General features: G+C 41.0%; 1 protein-coding gene across 1 annotated transcript in view; it reads right to left on the bottom strand.

Annotated features, from left to right (window-relative positions):
* The window catches only part of KLHL29 (kelch-like family member 29), a 250,799-nt gene that overhangs the window by 140,761 nt on the left and 92,367 nt on the right, over positions 1–17,671 (bottom strand). The window contains exons 2-3 of the mRNA XM_010584304.1: positions 1,128–1,269; positions 4–370 (exon numbers count right to left, since the gene is read on the bottom strand). Of these exons, the coding sequence (XP_010582606.1) occupies positions 4–370; positions 1,128–1,269 (509 nt within the window). The remainder of the gene's footprint in view (positions 1–3; positions 371–1,127; positions 1,270–17,671) is intronic.

Here is a 17,671-nt window from a genome sequence, read left to right as displayed (position 1 = left end):
GGCGGCGGCGGCAGCATGGGGCAGGCCAGGTGGCCATTGCCCACCGCCCCGGGGCCCGGGTGGGCCACCGGGCCCACGCCGCTCATGGAGGACATGCTGAGGGGCTGGCTGTTGGTGTACAAGGGCTGGCTCTGGAGGTTGACCACCATGTTGCTGAGGGGCTGGGAGGGCTGCGGCTGGAGCTGGTAGTGGGCCGGCATCAGCGGGAGCTGGGGGGTGACGTGCGGAGGGAGGGAGGGCGTGACGCCGATGACGGGGGCCTGGACGTTGGCGGCCGGGCTGAAGGTGGGCGGCTGCGTCATCCCGTAGGAGTGTGTGATCAGGGCGGGCTGGCTGCCCGCCGCCACCGTGGTGACCCAGGGCGCTGCACCTGCGGCACGAAGGAAGGCCGGCAATGGCGGCGGGCTCGGCACGGGGGAGACCGGAACAAAAATAAACACCCCCAGCCTTCCCCTCCTGCGCCCGCACCCGCCACCGAACCGCACCGACGCGCCCTGCTCCTTCGCCCTATCTAAAGCGGTTCAGGGGCTGGACGCGTTCCCAACCGGTAAGTGCGTAAAATTGCTACGGCGATGTGAGTGCGATTGTTAAAATACTCATCAGGTGACATGTGGCATGTTTGCGGTTTTATGTATTTTGCGCTTTATGCAGCTTAAGCGCACGCTTCCAAGAAAATTAACCTCTTTCCCCACCATGCTTTCATGGCTCCCTGACAAACACTCTGTGTGTATAATAATGGTGCTCCAGCCACTACAAAGAGATTGTAATTAGGCGTCTGGCATAGTAGCACAATGTATGATACGTGTCTGGAAGCTGGAAATCATTTCAGGTAGTTCTGGACATAAAAGAGGTCTTAAAGTATTACAGAATGCCTTTTCCTCTAGTGAAGGCAAAGAAGGAGAAAAAAACACCCCACTCTAATGAACTTGCAGGCATCTTAATACATTTATATTAGCCCCAGCACAGAAGAAACTTGAGGGGCCTTTACAATGAGAGAAAAACCCTGCTAAAGAATAAAGAAAGAGCTCACAATGAAGTCTAATTTACGGAGGTAAATGGAGATAGTGCATTGAATTTGCTTTGAATGATTTTCCCTTGTAGAATTACAAATAAGATTAGAAACATACCTGGGTTTTCATTCTCCCTCATCTGTTTAGATGGAGGCTCATCAGTGTCCCAGGGCGTGGACTGATTGATGGGTGTCTGTCCCCACCTGACGCTCGTTGCAAGTCCTTGAGGCTGATTTTCAGTCTTGGAAATGCAAGGTGTCTACCAGAGAGAGAGAAAAATACAGAAAAAAAAATGTTCAGACTATTGGGAATAATTACTGTTCCTCATAGTAGCTTGCTTGTTTGTTTGTTTGTTACAGTCCAAGAGGATATCCTAAAATCTTTAAGTAACATTCTCCTCCAGGCTTGCATGACATGTCCGTATGGAAAATACAGTATATTTGAAAAAAATACTTCTGGAAATTTAATAGATCCACCTTTAACAAAAAAAAAAATCCACAACAAACTAGCATTGAGAAAAATAAGTTGCTTCTTTTGCCTTGAAAAAAAAAAAACCAAACAGATATGGTACTATCCATTCAGTCACAGCTCACATAAAACGGGACAATCTTCTGTTTGCTCAATCTCTTCCAAAAATAGTGAGTTTTGTTTAGCAGAAGTCAGAACAAGAGAGACTTATTTACAACCGTAGGACAAATTACTGTAGAACAGTAAAGAGAAGTCTTAGTATTTACTGTCTGTCAACCCTTAAAATTGAATGCCAATAAAAAAAAGCAGCATAACAGTCATTGGCTGCTAAAGTGGGTATGTTGGCAGTTCTTCAGAGATGTTAAAATAACTGTAAAGTAGGGGAAGGATTGGGGCTGAATAATCATCAAAGGGGATATGATCTGAAAGAGATTTCTTGCTAAAGAAACTATCACATGGATTTAAATGCTAAACCAGTCCCCCTCCCCCACCTCAGCCCAGTTTTAGGGGATCTTCCCAAACAACCATGCCTTTACTGAGAAAAGGCCTGTAGAAAACAAGGGTGTTCCAACAGGTCTCATTTATTTAACTCTGCAGTATATTTCACTGCTGGAAGATTAAAAGTTTTTTTGTTTTGTTTTTACTGGTGTCAGAACCTCTAAACCAAGAAAACGGAACCAGCTGCCTATTGCTGAATGAGTATTGAGGACTGAAGCCATAAAGAACAGACCAGTCTGAGCGATCGCTTGTTTGCCTTACATCTGGGAAGTAATTTAGCTCTGAGACGGGGGTACAGCGGCTCCATAAATGCCCTGGGTCACGTAGTACCAATGAAATCTCTGTCAACACCAGCAGCTTTTTTCCCCATCACCAGTACCTCAATCGCTCCATGAAAAGAAGTCATTAGTGGACTCATTTATGCCCTCTGCAAATACATGCACACCTTTCCAAAGCCCATCAGTCATTCCCTGTGTCTTTAAATCCATTGCAGGTGCCTGCTTCCTCCTGCCCTCCCTTCTCCCCCACTAACACCCCTGCTAGCTCTTCTGCCCTGCTCCAATGCTCCCTTCTTCATCCAAGTGCCTCTGACATCTCCTTATCAGCCACTCCCTTTTCCACCTGAGCTTTATCCTCCTTGGGCTCTGGGAGTCAGAAGTCCTGGGTGCAGACCTTAATAGAGGACAGGGTTTTTGCTGTGCTGCTCTCTCTGCTCCCAGAAGCCACAATGGGAAAACTTTCCCCACTAGAAATGCTATACTTCATTAAATGCAGATGTTCACAGGGAAATGTGATTCTTAATGTCTTTTTCTGTATGGAATCTTGAAGTTAGAATTTTCAGTTTCTGTCCAAATTATTATTTTTTTTTCAAAATGCATCAATTTATTCTTTTCCATGGTCTTTTTTGTTTGTTTGTTTTTGTTGTTTTTTTGTAATTTAACCTCTTCAGATTTTTTTCTATTCTACAGGCACCAAGGACAACAATATCCAGGTTTTAGATTCACATTTCCTTCTGCCCCCACCATTTCAACTACTTTACAACTTTTGCAATTGAAATAAAAATGAGAGTCAGGAAAGGCAAAAAGAGAGGATGTGCAGACAAGCAAGAGCTTTAAGATTCATTCTGTTGTATTCATGGCAAAGAAAGGGCAGGAGGGGAAGAAATAAATCTCAGTTTTGAAATGCTTTCTATTTATAAACTGTCCTGAGAAAAGGCTTAATCTGAATACCTTTAGCTTTTACATTGTACAAGGTCCTTGACACAGGAGGATGTAACGCTGTTGGTGGTTTACCAGTTCATGTTAGCAGTATCCCTTTGGATCTAAGCTAAACTGTTTAACAGTGGCCGAAGCACTCTGCAGTAGAAAAAGAAAGAAGCAAAAAAAAGCACCACCAGCATTTTCTGCCTATATATCAGCTAAGATACTTCCCCCAGAAACACTATTATTTATCCCAAAGAAAAGCTTTAAAAAACAGTAAATGCAATAAAAAGAACTGGGCATTTTTATGAATCATCAAAGAAAGACAGACAGGAGGATTCACAACTCAAACGATGCCCCGCATGTTCCACATGTGGCATCATCTGTGTGTTGCGTTTCATTGTTGTATGAACTGGGTCTGTTAAGTGGGTTTGAAATACATACTTCTCATTATTGTGTGGCATTGTCAAGATGTGCAGCATCTTGTGTAACTTTGTTACATCCCCAAGCTGCTTTAAAACAGTGTCAGTCTAAAATAAGAAAAGAATATTCCTGTACCTTAAATAATACAGAACCACACACATGCTATAATTTTAAAAGAACCCATATGTTCTGTACAGAATGGGTAAGAAAGAGAGTATGTGACACAGCTCTCCTAAATCCTACAAAAATCCGGTTGTCTATTTTGCAGCTGAAAGCTTGCTTTCCAAAAAACAAGAGCACCAGATCAGACATATTTGAAACTGGTGGAGTTAGCACCCAAATCTAGATGTAAATTCCATACTTTGAGCATTAATAAAGAGGAAGGAGGTTTGCTGTCAATAAATACTTCTCCGCTTCCACAAAATGCTATTTTTTTCCAAAATTTTTTCACTAAACATGCTCACAAACCCTGCTTCTTAGAGGCTCAGTGGATTTAAATGCACGAGACCAGCACACTGCTTTCAAACTGTACTCCTGCGCTTGTATTTATTTGATCAGAAAGAGCTAGAGGTTAGTTGGCATGAAATCACAACACACATTCATGAAACACAGTTTAGACAATAATGGTGGTGGAAACAGAAAAACAGCTTACTGAACTTCTTTTTTATATATATGTATACTTCTGGTCTCTGATCTAATTTCTGCATTATTTTTCTTAATACATGAAGGGTTACATTACAAGTGTTACATGCCTCTGATCCGATTGCAGCAATTACCCATTTGCGTATCTGGAAAGCAAAATTATTTCCAACATTATCAAACAAAGGAACTTTCTGTCCATGCGCTCAGGCACATGACAGCACTCTATTTGATGCTTTTAATGTACAACACAAATGACCAAAAAATGGCCTGTATTATGCTAGTTGTGCAGGGGGAAGAGATGTGTTCCATTAGTGATCTGCAGACTTCACAGAAACTAATTGTACTATGTTACACTTTTATCTTCAGCTTTCATGTCAGATGCTTGTTTGAATTAAACACGAAACACATGAAAAAAGGAAATGCATTACAAAATCTACTGGGTATACATTTTAAAATACTGCCAAATGTCTATTTACATGAAAAGACAAGAAGGCTTCTAAAAGGTCTGTTGAAGCCTGGCTAGTCAACAGCAGCATTGGCTATTTAATTGCCTGAAATTCATGGCAGACTACAAAGATTACTAAAGCAATCATCAGCATCTTTGTAGCACCCCTAAAATGTTCAATCTGTGCTCTCTATCATGGATAGAGTACCCCAAATCCAAATCTGAGTTTTTTTTCCTCTTTAGCTTGAAATAACCATTAAGAAGAAATAAAATTTTCAGTTGAAGCTTGCATTTCACCTCATGCCTGCCACTTTGAACTCCAGCAGTGAGCAATCTCCCAGTTTTAAGGAAATTAACTGCAATACAGATGTACAGGCAGAACAGAACAAGATGGAACAATTTCAGAATTACATGAGACTAACACAGACAAGTTGCCAGGTTGTCGATTTTTTGTAGCTCAAACAGTCATAAACCATGGCCCATAGGCAACAGTAATTGGTGTACAGCTGGTCCACTGAACCTTATTAAATTAAAACATCAAAAACCTTCAGATTCATGGAGCTTTTCAGAATATGCACAAGAAAGTTCGCAAGTTCACAGCAATCAGCTGGTGCTGAAGATTGGGAATTAGTGATTTGGTCTATACTGCATCAGTTTACATGGTTACTATTAGGTGTTCAGGAGGCATAGCTACAACTAAGCCTGACTTTAAGTCCAAATTGTTACAAATCTGTGATGAAATAAGACTTAAACTTATACTAAGACCTTCTTTACATGCATGGAAACATAAAATCTACTGCACTACTACCGGCATTACAGAGTATGTTCATGGAATTAAAAAAAAGCCAACCCAACAACAACAAAAATCCAACAACAAAAATCCCAATACAATTTTCCCCAGGCTCAACACCACCAAACACTTCCTGGGAGGTCCTTATAAACACATTTGAGCAATTTCCCCAAAGGCTTGTAAAACTGCTGACATACATCCTGCTACGGCTCAGAGTGCTAAGACCTATTCAAACAGTTTCATGAGCAAAAAAGAACTAATCTGGAGAGAGGGATCCTATTTGTGGTTCCCAGCAACCAAAATTATTTTACTAAGGCCTTCATTTAAAGTGATGGATGAGAAGTAGCGATTCTCTGTTCCAATTATCCCAAAGAGATTGGGAATGGCAGCTTAATACTAAGATAATGTATCCAATATGCAACCCACTCTATTTTCTCTCCCCATTGAAAATAAAAAGGCTAAGACACACGCAAGCATAGAGGCAAACATTCCCTCCCACGGATTCAGGTTTTATGGCCTGTCATGGGTAAAAGCAACTTCAATTTAATGAGGGAATTCCTTTTAATGCTGTTAGCTATGCCTCACTCTAACAAGTAATGACTGGTGGCCCTGGTTGGGTTTTAAGCCTGAACGTGTCTGGTGATCTAAAAAGCTTAGTGGTCTCTGCACCAAAGAGTTTATGGTCTAATTTGTAGTTCATGCTGCTAAATATTGCATGAAACAGGTATTATTTGTGTGCATGAGACATGCATGTAAAATCTGAACCACACAGGGATAGATTTTCATCTGGGGTAAATTCCTATACTGTGTTGGACAGGATCCCAAACATATTTCTGAGTCTAGTCCGTGGCCAAAGCTCTTAAGGATGGATGCAGAGCTTTTAAAGATGCAGTGATGACAGCAATATCTCCCTAGCACTGGCTGTTGGGCTGGGCTACAGAAATGAAACTATTGTTTTAAGAGACGGATGTACTGTAATGTATTAAAAACCTAAGAGATATGGACAGACCAGTGTGCAAGAGGAACAGAACGAGCCGTCCTGCAGTAAAACCTCATTCAGGAACTTGCTCATGGGTGGAGAGAACTCATCTACCTTACAGTTCCCATCACCAGGCAATTCTGCGATGACACAGCGTTGTTTTTCTCTTTCCAAAGCTAATGTGGGAGCAGTGAGAAAGAGACTAATACAGTTAACTCATAGGAAAAATGTTGCTACCCTGCATAAAGGACAAAAGAAGTCTTAGTTCCCTCTCCAATGGAGAGAATAATTCAATACTGGCATCTTAAACACCATCCAGCGATGAGCCACCAGCCAGTGTGAGCTCTGGAGCACTGCTAAGGCACAGCCTCCAGGTGAGACACATGGCTTGACAGCAGGGTACAGTCTGCATCCATTCCCATTTTTCAGAGGATTTAAAGACACTCCCCACCTTGAGGTTAGTGACATGGGCTTGGAGAAACCCATGAGTGCAGTGGGGCTCATGTCCCAGACAGGCACAGCACAACTGCCTTTTCCCAGCCCTGATCCCGGCTCCATGCATAGCACAGCTGCTCACCACCCAGTTTGTGAGCTGCTAAGAAGGCAGATGCATAAGCATGTCCAGCTTCTTCCCCCCACCAACACCAACCCCATCTTTCCTGGACTGAGCCTCTTTGCCATCTCATTTGCACTTGTGCCTTGGTTACCCTCCTAAATAAGACATTCAGCCGAACTCCCAAACTCTGACAGTGCAATGGAAGATAACTCCATACTGGGAATGGGTCAACTGCTACTGTCTCGTTAACCCTTTCTAAGGCTTACTATCCACACTGGCTGCAGGTCTGGGGAGGCAAGAGGAGGAATGAGGTTATGGAAAAGGAGGGAGAAAGGTGGGATAGAAGAAGGTTGTGAATTGACCATTGGTGGTACCTATTTCTTTCTGGTGGCTGTGCTGCCCAGGACGACCACCACTCTCACACCAGTGCTTCAGTTAGGTGCTCAGCATTAACTGGGAATGAATGCAGGACCATGGAATGATAAGAAGCGCTTCATAAATGGCACTTTGTATTCTGTCTTGGCAAATTTCACCAGCAGAGGCTCAGGTACTCACCCAGCTGCCTTCGTTTCTCAGCGAGAACATCAGGGAACGGAGCTGAGGTATCGAACCGAGGTCCCGGCTGCGACACTTGCTGCTCCAGGACACCAGGGACATCAGCGCACGACACTGGGTTCGAGCACAGAAGCCCCACTTTAGCCTGAGCAGAACCTCCTCTGCTAACACGGTCGGCATGCAGATCAACCCCAAATCAGAGCAAAGCTACGAATGCAAAATCATCTCACAACAGAGGAGAAAACGCGCAACATCAGAAACTACAAGGCAGCACGTACTACAGAGAACATGCACTACGCAATGCAATAGGGCTTTCAGGGATCCTGCAGGCATCCCATGGTAGAGGCAGATAAATCCAGTTCAACGTAAGTGCTTTTTGTCAGAGGGCAAAAGGAAATATGGGTAATAATGAAGTAAGTGCTTGTCAGACCAGAATCCCAAGGGCATACAAAGGATGTAACCCTTGTGTACTGGCAAAGCTACTCAAGAATGACCTAACGGCAGACTGCTTGAAAACTAAACATTTATCTTGAATGCAAATGCTGGCCATTGAAAGGTTCAGAAGTCACTCCATATGGCATTTTTGTCCCAAATTTCCCATGGATTTCTTTTAATTATCCAAACAGGACCCTGAATTTCATTCTGGATCAGGGCCTAAAGCATTAGAAACAAAGAGAGGAATACTTATAAAGTAAAAGCTGTGTCACTTTAGGCTCCAATCCCAGTATTAAGTTACTTCCATGAAAGTTCCCTTCTGTTGTATTGGATGCCAACATTTTACATTCAAGACCTCTGAATTTGGTGTTTTGATTGTAGTACACACTCCGTGGCAGGAAAGTGCATGTTCTCTGCCTACACAGCAGGCACATTAAAAAAAAAGACGAAAAAGAAAACGAAGATAAGCCTGTGAGTGTTGAACAGTGCTGCATGATATTACTGATTTATTAACTTGGCTTGATCAATAAGGCTATCATCAAGGGCACATTTAGTTTGCACATAAATTTCATTTTCTAACAAGCACTTTTGTGTGCTCACTTTAGTTTCCATAATCTGATCCAGGTCTCAGGAAGCTTTCTTTAAGGGAGAACAGAGAATTCTTTTTCTAAAAAAAGGATCAAAGTATACTTGGTCAACTCTCAAACAAAAGGACAGTCAGTACTATAGAAACAGCATGCTTACCTTTCACAGCAAAAAGAAAGATAAGCCTATAGGTCCAGATTTATCACTGCCTTAAGTTCATCAACATCAATTGAGCTATTAAATTGTGGCTGAATTTGGCTCATAGCAATTTAAAAATTTCAACTTTCTTTGAGAGTCTTCCATCAGTAAGATGCTAATTTAATGCATAATTTAAACTCCACTGTCCTTTAACTCAGCGTTTGTAAATAATTAAAAAAGAACTAAAAATCCTTTTACATTTATAAAGCTGCCCCCCTTTTCCTACTGCAAAACAACAAAGACTTTACAATCAAGTATTTATTCATTCTTTAAATCTGAAAGTAAAAACCATATAAAAGATGAGGAGAAACTGATTTACAAGATAAAACAATTAGCTCTGGGATATGTACATTAAGACTAATAAATTTCACATCATATTTTGAAGGAGTGGAGGAGGAATCCCAGATATATTAGACTTTATTCAAATTCTACTGAAATGTTCAATTAAGGGCATCTTATGAAGGTAAGTTATGCAGTCACTAAAATTAAGATGTGAAAAACAGGATTAGAGTGCTGCAGCTCTCAAAGAGGCTATACACTTTAATAATTCCTTTTCCTACACACAAGACAACATCTAAAATCTGGCTATTCCTGTAATTGCTCTGGTCTTGTTAAAAATTTGGGTTGTGCAAGAGAAACACAAATGTATTCCACAGGAAAAAATACTAAAATACTATACTGCATTCCCTTTTAATCCAAAATCACATATCTTAGTAGTTCTTATTAAAACCTTTTTTTCTGTGCAGACAGATGAAAAAGCATTTTAAGACTCAAACAAGTCTGTGCAAAAACAGCTCGAACCCATCCATCTCCCAGTTGGTTCTTAAAAGAAGCTAAACATTCACCAAGCTGTTCTGACCAGACGTGACTGGCAGATCCTTTTCGGGAATGAGGTCTCAAGATGCAACCCTGCTTATATTTAGATTCATAGCTTTAATAACACAAGAAGTTCAGTACAGGATCAGGCAGTTGGGCGGTCATTTAATTTGATTTACAATAGAGTGCTAATGTATGTTTTTTCCAGAAACACATCCACCTTTTTCTCCAGCTTTTCTGCTCTGTAGGTTTTACATCAAAGCATTCCTGCTCATTTTGTTTCCATATCTCCACGGTACCGGTAGGAAGCTGCCCAGTTCTCCTGTTTTCCTTCAACAGAACTGATCCGTGGACTAGCATTAATGCTTCAACTGCCTCAACCATCATCCTTCTAAAAGATTTATGGCAAACACATTGCATACCAAGCTATAAATCTAGCAAATGGCTATTAGACATACTTTGCTGTCCACAGCCATACAATTTAAAGTAAAACAGATAACGGTATAGCTGTGGCTAGCGTTACTAGTTGGCCTGCCAAAACTGTGCCACATTGCCACCCATTTTTTCCAGGCACCTCACTCTCGTTTTTGGGGTGTGAATCAGATGATCCTTCAATATTACTCCGTTCATGGTAACTTGTGATGCTAACTAGTTCTTCGTCATCTGAGGATAAATGGGTACTGTTAAGATTAAGCTCTACTTACATTTCCGTCAACAACAAATTGCTTTACATTCCTTTACTTTGTGTTCCTTTAAGATGAAATTCTTCTAGGTGTCCAGTTTGGGCCATTGGACTCATTAAGAAGAGGAAATCCAGCAAAGCCAAAGACTGTGCTTTTGAAAATCCTCTGTTACCCATCTTTTAAAGAAAATTTATGCTACTAAAACCATAAAACCTCCTACTCTCTTTGCTCCCAGGAAGTTAACACAAAATAAACCACCTCTAAAAATAATCTCCCACTCAAGAAACTTCAGGGTGACAGGTGGGAGAGAGAGAGAGGGGTTATTGTGAGCCCTAAGTAACGCAGGTTGGTTCTGTAAGCCCTGTAGGGAAGGACACGCTAAAATTAAATGACCTTTGGTAGGGATACCTCACCTACAACAGCAAGTCATGATCTGATCTTCCTAATTCTCCTCCTCCGCTGTTGCAGGTCACAGTCCATCAGAAGCTATTTCTGCTAGGATGGGTGCAGGGCAGACAGTGCCCTCGTAACCCCCCAGGATGAACTGCCAGGGAAACCAGCCCGGGGTCTTTGCAGATAATACCCCTTAAGAGGCAGCGTGTCCCCTGCTGAACTTGCTGTGGCTTTCAGGAGAGGGAAAGGGAGTTTTAGCTGTTTTTTGTGCAACCATCGCCTCCAGAAGACAAACAGAGCCTTGGTTTGCTGTAATAAAGCTTCAGTTAGAACGCAAATCTATAAATATCTAACAGGGCAGATCAAAATGGCCAACTTTGGTCACAAGTATCGATCAGAGTGAGTCAAAACAGGACCAAATGCCTACTTTAAAAAAAAAAATTAAAAATGGGATACTTTCCTTTCTACACAACAGGTAGAGATCAAAATAACCTTTGTTGCAAATCCAAAATCTCTTTTCCCACCCATAGCACAGTTTTTGGAGTAACCGTTAGCTTCAGGCAAGCATTGACTGTACACCAGACTATCCAGAGTTTATTAGAACAAAGCACAGAGCCTTATCTTGTTTTTCACATTTATTGATTCTGTGCCAAATCAAAACACAGATCACATGCTGATTCCCTTAAAATCACTGAGTCATTAAGAAAGTTGAGTCATTAAGCAAGACCCTCCACCCAACACCTACCCAACATCCCCTGCCTCAGAAAGGGTCACAGAATGTGCAAGATTAAGATGCTTTGAGAGGAGATATAAAGTTGGACTAGATGATCATTGTTGGTCCCTTCCAAGTGAACTACTTCTATTCTATTCTAAATAAACAAATTAACATATGTACATATACATATATATACATCTCTCCCCTTGTACTACTGAAACGTGGATGCTATTAAAATGTTCATCTCCGCTTCTTTCTAAAAGAAGTCCAAACTCCATGTACTGAGGAAGAAAAACAAGAGGTAAAAGCTAACAGACTAGCTGAGGATCTGCTTTTCTAATGCTGCATTTGATTAATTATGTGATTTATTTTCAATGACTGGTTCAATCAATCCTGATCAAATTAACAAAGACAATGATCAGAAATACCAGACTAAAACACAATACAAATGATTTGGTTCCAGGGGATCCAATCAAATGAAACAGGATTAAATTAACCAGTGATCGGATTAAGCAGAAGTTGCTGTATAAAGTCAGAAATGTATCAGTACTTCGGGCCATTTGCTGTGTCTGTAGGTTCCCACTTCCAGCTCTTCCTGGAGCTCTCAATAAACTTTAAACAAATAGTTTTTCCTAGGTATCACAAGGGTAATGTGGAAATTATTATTATCATTATTACTACTACTACCACTACTATTTCACAGTACCATAGTATCTGGGCCTCTGCTGTAGTAGGCACCCTCTAAAGAAAAAATATACCCCCAAACACACACCCCCTGCCCCCAGCAGTCTGTACCTGAAGGAGTTTACAGTCTATGTGCACGACAGAGATCAAAAGGTGACAGAATATCAGGATACAATCAAAAAGACGGAAAAACCCATTTAATTCTACTGTGTTAGCAAAGCACAAAGATGAAAAAGCTACTGTTCAACAAGGACCGTTAATGGAAGTTACCAGTGATACAGCTGGAAATGTAGTTCTTACCTAAAAATCAAAGTAAATACAAGTATCACAGGAAAAGTACTTCCATTTGCTGTGTACTGGCCTAAACCTTGAGCAGCCAACAAGGCCCTACAGCACTGAACAGTTCAAGATGTACTTTCAAATGCCTTGAGCTCATGCTGATTCAGCTGGACCCATTAGTAACCAGCTGCAAAGGGACTTTGTGTCCAAAGCTAGGCAAAAGAAAGGCTGGGAACAACAGAAGCCAGCTCATTTGGAAGTAAACAGGAGAACATAAATGCTGAGAGTTAGAGAGTGAAACCAAACTCAATTCCTGCCCTTTTTTCCCACTAAGAAAGACAACTGTTTAAAAAATAAACTTGAGGGATGTAGAGAGGTATTCCCTAAGGACTTTTAATAAAGTTGCTTTAGGATGCTAGCAGGCAGTCCCGCTTGCGAATCCTGGCCCCACATGCTACAGTGGGATGACGAAGGACACTGGACTGGTGGACGTGCCACTGGCATGGCAGTGGTCCCCAATAACACAAAACAGAGGAAAGCTACAGAGCCACCAATCACGCTGTGCACATTAGGGGCTGAAGCAGAGGAGTTTTCCCAGCTTTCCAAAGGAAAGGAGTGTGCCCGTAATCTGAAAAAAGGCCAAAGCACATGCAAACAGGTCAGATCCAAATTAATTGTCCCACCCATCTTGTGTGTCTTATAGAAGCATTCAGGAGTCATATGGGAAGACTCCTTCCCTATCTCTTGGTACAGTACCACTTCAATTTCTAGGTATACATCGCCCTGTAAGTGTAAGCAGACATCGTGTCCATCCTGCCAATGGGTATCTGTCACCTGACAGGGTTTAGTCACTTGTGATCACCCTAGGACTTTTCATGCATGCAGGGAACAGACCAAGCCAAGTATTTTGGTAAGTGATAGCTGACCTCTGGAGCATGGGTTGGTTTTTGTCCTAAATGAAACCACTGGAGACATCAGACCGACTTCTGATGGTCAGAAAACTCATGGTTCACCCACAGGATTTGTATGGTGATGGCCATGTGTCCTATCCTTGCAGCTTGCCATTTGCACCACAGATATTGATAGTGAAGGACTATCCTTGTACGACTGAATGTTTGAGGAGCTGCTTTACTTACTGAGCTTGCAAAAGTATGTAGAGAAACATTTCTCTCTCCCTTCCCACAACTTAAAGACTTAATATTTTATCTTTGCTTTCAGCTACCATGGTGAATATATTTTAAAGCATCAGCTCTTTCCAGCCAAAAGACATTTAGCATTATGATTAAGAATGCATTCTTTGTTCTCTTCTGTCCCCTTAAAGAGTATCTTATTTGTATGTGTGGGCTTTTTCTCATGCTCTTCCTCGCTACATTTTTTTTCAGTGTCATTGCAATTTTTTTCATGAGTATTCTCAGTTTCATTTTCTTACTTTATTTTCCCCATGTCTCTCTCTCTCCCCCCTCATCCTTTCTATCACACTCTTTCCTAAGTGAAATGAGAACCCAATTATACTCCTGTTAGAACTGAACTTTCAAATCCATCATGTGCTAGTGGGCTCAAAATTAGGCAAATAAATTCCCTCAACCCTACAAATTAAATTGAGTCTTTGCATATGTTCTTTTAAGAGCACAAAGATGTCAAGTATTCACCCAGCTGTCACAAAATATGATGAGCAGGCACTTTGTATTCATATAGATTTTCTAAATCATTTGTCAGATTTAACAGAAATGCTAATGGGTCCAAAGTAAATTCTAATCTATCCTAAATATCTGGTTATTTTGTATTACAGTAGGACTTAAAATTGTCAGTTGAGGATCAGGGCACAATCTCAATGCATTTCGCACGAGAAGACAAAGATCATTTGGATGATGTGCAGGTATTATTTTGCACTTTCTCAAATTTTATCTCATTATTTTAACCAACAACCTCCTCACAGGTATACTCAACTTCATTTAAGAATAAAAGTACCATCAGCTTGTAAGCATCATTACCTAATGTGTCTGCTATTGAAACCGAGGTCTTATATTTGCTGAAGCCAGCAACTGTCTCCTAGGTGTAGATTTTGAAGGAAAAAGCTATCATGAAGGTCAGACTTTGCTCGTGCTTTGTTTCTGTCAAAGCTCATGATGGAAGTGGGACTGAGCAAGATCAGCCCTAGCATGTGGATGGGAACTTGCACAGGGCTGCCAATGCTGGCAGGTTGGACATTACACGGTATGCCTGTAACTGGTCTGTGTAGGTCTAGCATGTCCCAAACATGTAGGAGTCACTGCCCCGGTACTGAACACCTGTACAATAGTTCTCATGTGGTCAATACAACACATTTAGGGAACCTGTGATGTGATGAACATGTCCTGGAGAGTTGTTCTCTACGTACTACGCTGGCTGTTTGTCTAAAAATCTATTAGGGCACCAGTTAAAGCAGGAGGGCAGCAGATCCTGGCTGTCAGTGATAATCCACTGCCAAAATCAATACCATTGGCAGGCTTGCTTCATGGACATTTACGATTTTCCAAGAATGTGTTGTCAGTCCCATTGTCTTGGCCCAATTTCAACTCCAGTAATCACATTTCTGCCTGCCTAATATTCCCCTGCTGCTTCCAGGAGATGCGGGAGCCCTCTGATCCAGTCCCACATCGCTTCATGGCACCATGGCCATGTTCAGCACCAAACCGGACACACTTCAGCAGTGGACACAGCTTTCCCTGTATATATTGTACGCAGCAGTTACTACCTTAACAGCTTTGTGATTCTTAAAGATGTGAAAAGTGTAAGATATTGTTGTTGCTGTTATTTAAAAAATGATTTATCTGCCTCTGGAACTAGTCATCTTGAGACATCTTTCAATTTCCTTCTCTTTCATGAGTAAATTTGTACATTTAAATTATTTACCAAAGGTTGAGCTAGGTAGGTGTCAGTTTGTATTTTTTTTATTTCACTAATAAAAGTAAAATATCTATAAAATGTGACAGTCTACAGCTTTTCAATACCCAGCTTCAGGGAGTTCAAGCCCTTTCAGATCTAGCCGGGAGAGCTAACTCCACTGGCAAACTAAAAATCTGCCTTTCTCAGTGGAATAAAACTCCTGTTTACAGCTGTATAGAGCATAAAATGGGAGGTTTTAAACTTGTGACATTTCCATGTCTGGAAAAGCTGTCACACGCCCAGCACAGCATCTTACCTCAAGCTGTAAGCTCTGGGGCATTAGTAGCATTAGCCCAACTGTAAGAGTACCAGAGGGAAAGAATGGTGTAACTACCAAACTCTTTCCTATATTCAGAAAACAGGATTTTCCCCAATAGGAAGGAACTCCTATTTCCAGCTGTACGTGCTTGCAATCTTGCTTCTCAAAAACTTCTTGGTAGCGCTCAGCTGACTGACTCCTGCCCATTGGAAATCCTGGCTTGCATTATTTTGGGAGAGATCTCTGAATGCACAAAGTGAGAAAAAGCACTGTTTTTTTTTTATTATTATTATTATTTTAGTTCTAAAGACTAAGCAACTGTTGGAAGCTGCTCTGAGGCAGAAACTGGTTGAATCAATCCTGTAAACATGGTTTTGTGGGCAAAGGAAGATGTGCTAAATATAAGTCATCATCAGCCACCTTCATCGGCATTCCCTGCACTCCTCCCACTTCCCAAAGGGACCATGTGGAGTGTTTAAACAACTGCAATTTTAAATAGACACTGTTAAGCATATTTTGTATTAAAATGTAAAAAGAATGCCAAACAACACAAGCCCAGCAAAAAAAAAAAGAAAAAGAACCAGATAAGTATGCATATGAGAACTAATAAAGTATGAGTGCATGAATGTATTCTGGAGCATTTGTGTGTGTCAGAGGGAGTGGAAAGGAGGTGAGCAGAAGATGAGAAAATATGAGATGAGACACAAAGTGACAGAAAAAAGCACCAGTTAGGGAAGAAAGCAGGCACGGAAAAGACTGTCTTGCAGATAAGCAAAGACTCTGTGTACAACATGGGGGGAGTTTTTAAACACTGAGCTTTTACCTACTAACATCAGTAGGGTTATTATAACTAACTTGGTAAGATCTAGGGGCAGCAGTTAAATGATGTAATACAGGTACCTAATTTAGGTGTCAAGCCTACTTCTCTCCATCGGCTCTGTTAGAAGCTGGAGTCTGGCAGCCCTGGATAACAAGTGGTCTAAATTACTCATCACTCTCTGGAAGGTAGGAGCCATTGTAAACTCTCTGACTGTGCCCCCGTGTGCACTGCAGCAAAACCAGAGTGAAAAAGGAAAAAAAAAGTATGACAAAGAACATCATCCAGCTATATTACAAGCAGAAGAAAGACATTCAGGAACTCTATGAAGAGAATGATGACCTAAACCAAAGAAGATGGGATATTGGCACTTATATTATCTGTGCAAAAAATTTAATGCAAAAAGATTCAAAAGAAAATAGTCTATGCAGCTGCAGCCTGGTGCACCTAAAATTACCCCCCCCCCCCCCAAAAAAAAACCACCCCACCCCAACAACCCTAAACTAAACCAAAGAAAAGGGAGTGCATAGGAAGGAAAGAGATTTTTTTGTTTTGGAGTATCTAGTTCCTAATTTAATCTTAATCCACTCTGACATTTATCCTCATGGATAATTCAGTATACAAATTTAGGGCAGAAAAAGAATCCATAAAAGTAATAAAATAAGACCTGCTTGCAAGGGCAGTATCAGTAAAAATTGCCCTTGGGTAAAAATAGTTCCTACTGCTTTGTGTCCTGCTCAGCTTCAGGTGATGTACCAAGATCCCAGGAACTACTTTTTTTTCCCTTGTGCAATCATTTGTGGCTCTCATCCAGCCTCTGATTATGCTAATTGTATTTGATGGAATTTGTATGTACTCTCCTTCGCTCTCGTCTCATCTGAACATACACAAGATGCATTTTTAATTTTTAACTCTTCAAAAATAAATAAATAACGTAACTTTCTCCCCAAGGTTGTGTAAAAGTCAACCTTATTACTAGTTCTAAACAGCAAATATACAGCCTTTATTACTAGCAAAACAAATAACCCTTTCTATATTAATATGTTGCAACAAAGCTTTTAGTTAGTGTGAGAGGAATGTCATAATGTAGGAGTTTGCATAACACAGTCAGATCATGTCACCTAGACACAATTTCGTTTGCATTAAATTAAATCCACCATCATAGGAAGTGCAACTTTAATAAAAAGATACAGTCAAGTTGGCTAGATCAAGAGCCTACATCATTTTGAGACAGACACTCAAAACAAGAGAGATGGTGAGCTGTTATAAAGCCATTCCCAAGGGTGAGTAATAAAACCCAGGACTTAAATTCCTGAA

This window comes from Haliaeetus leucocephalus, unplaced genomic scaffold (assembly GCF_000737465.1).
Source record: "Haliaeetus leucocephalus isolate CR32 unplaced genomic scaffold, Haliaeetus_leucocephalus-4.0 Scaffold964, whole genome shotgun sequence".
Taxonomy (NCBI): domain Eukaryota; kingdom Metazoa; phylum Chordata; class Aves; order Accipitriformes; family Accipitridae; genus Haliaeetus; species Haliaeetus leucocephalus.
The sequence above is the reverse complement of the archived record's forward strand: the minus strand, read 5'-3'. Positions and strand labels throughout refer to the sequence as shown.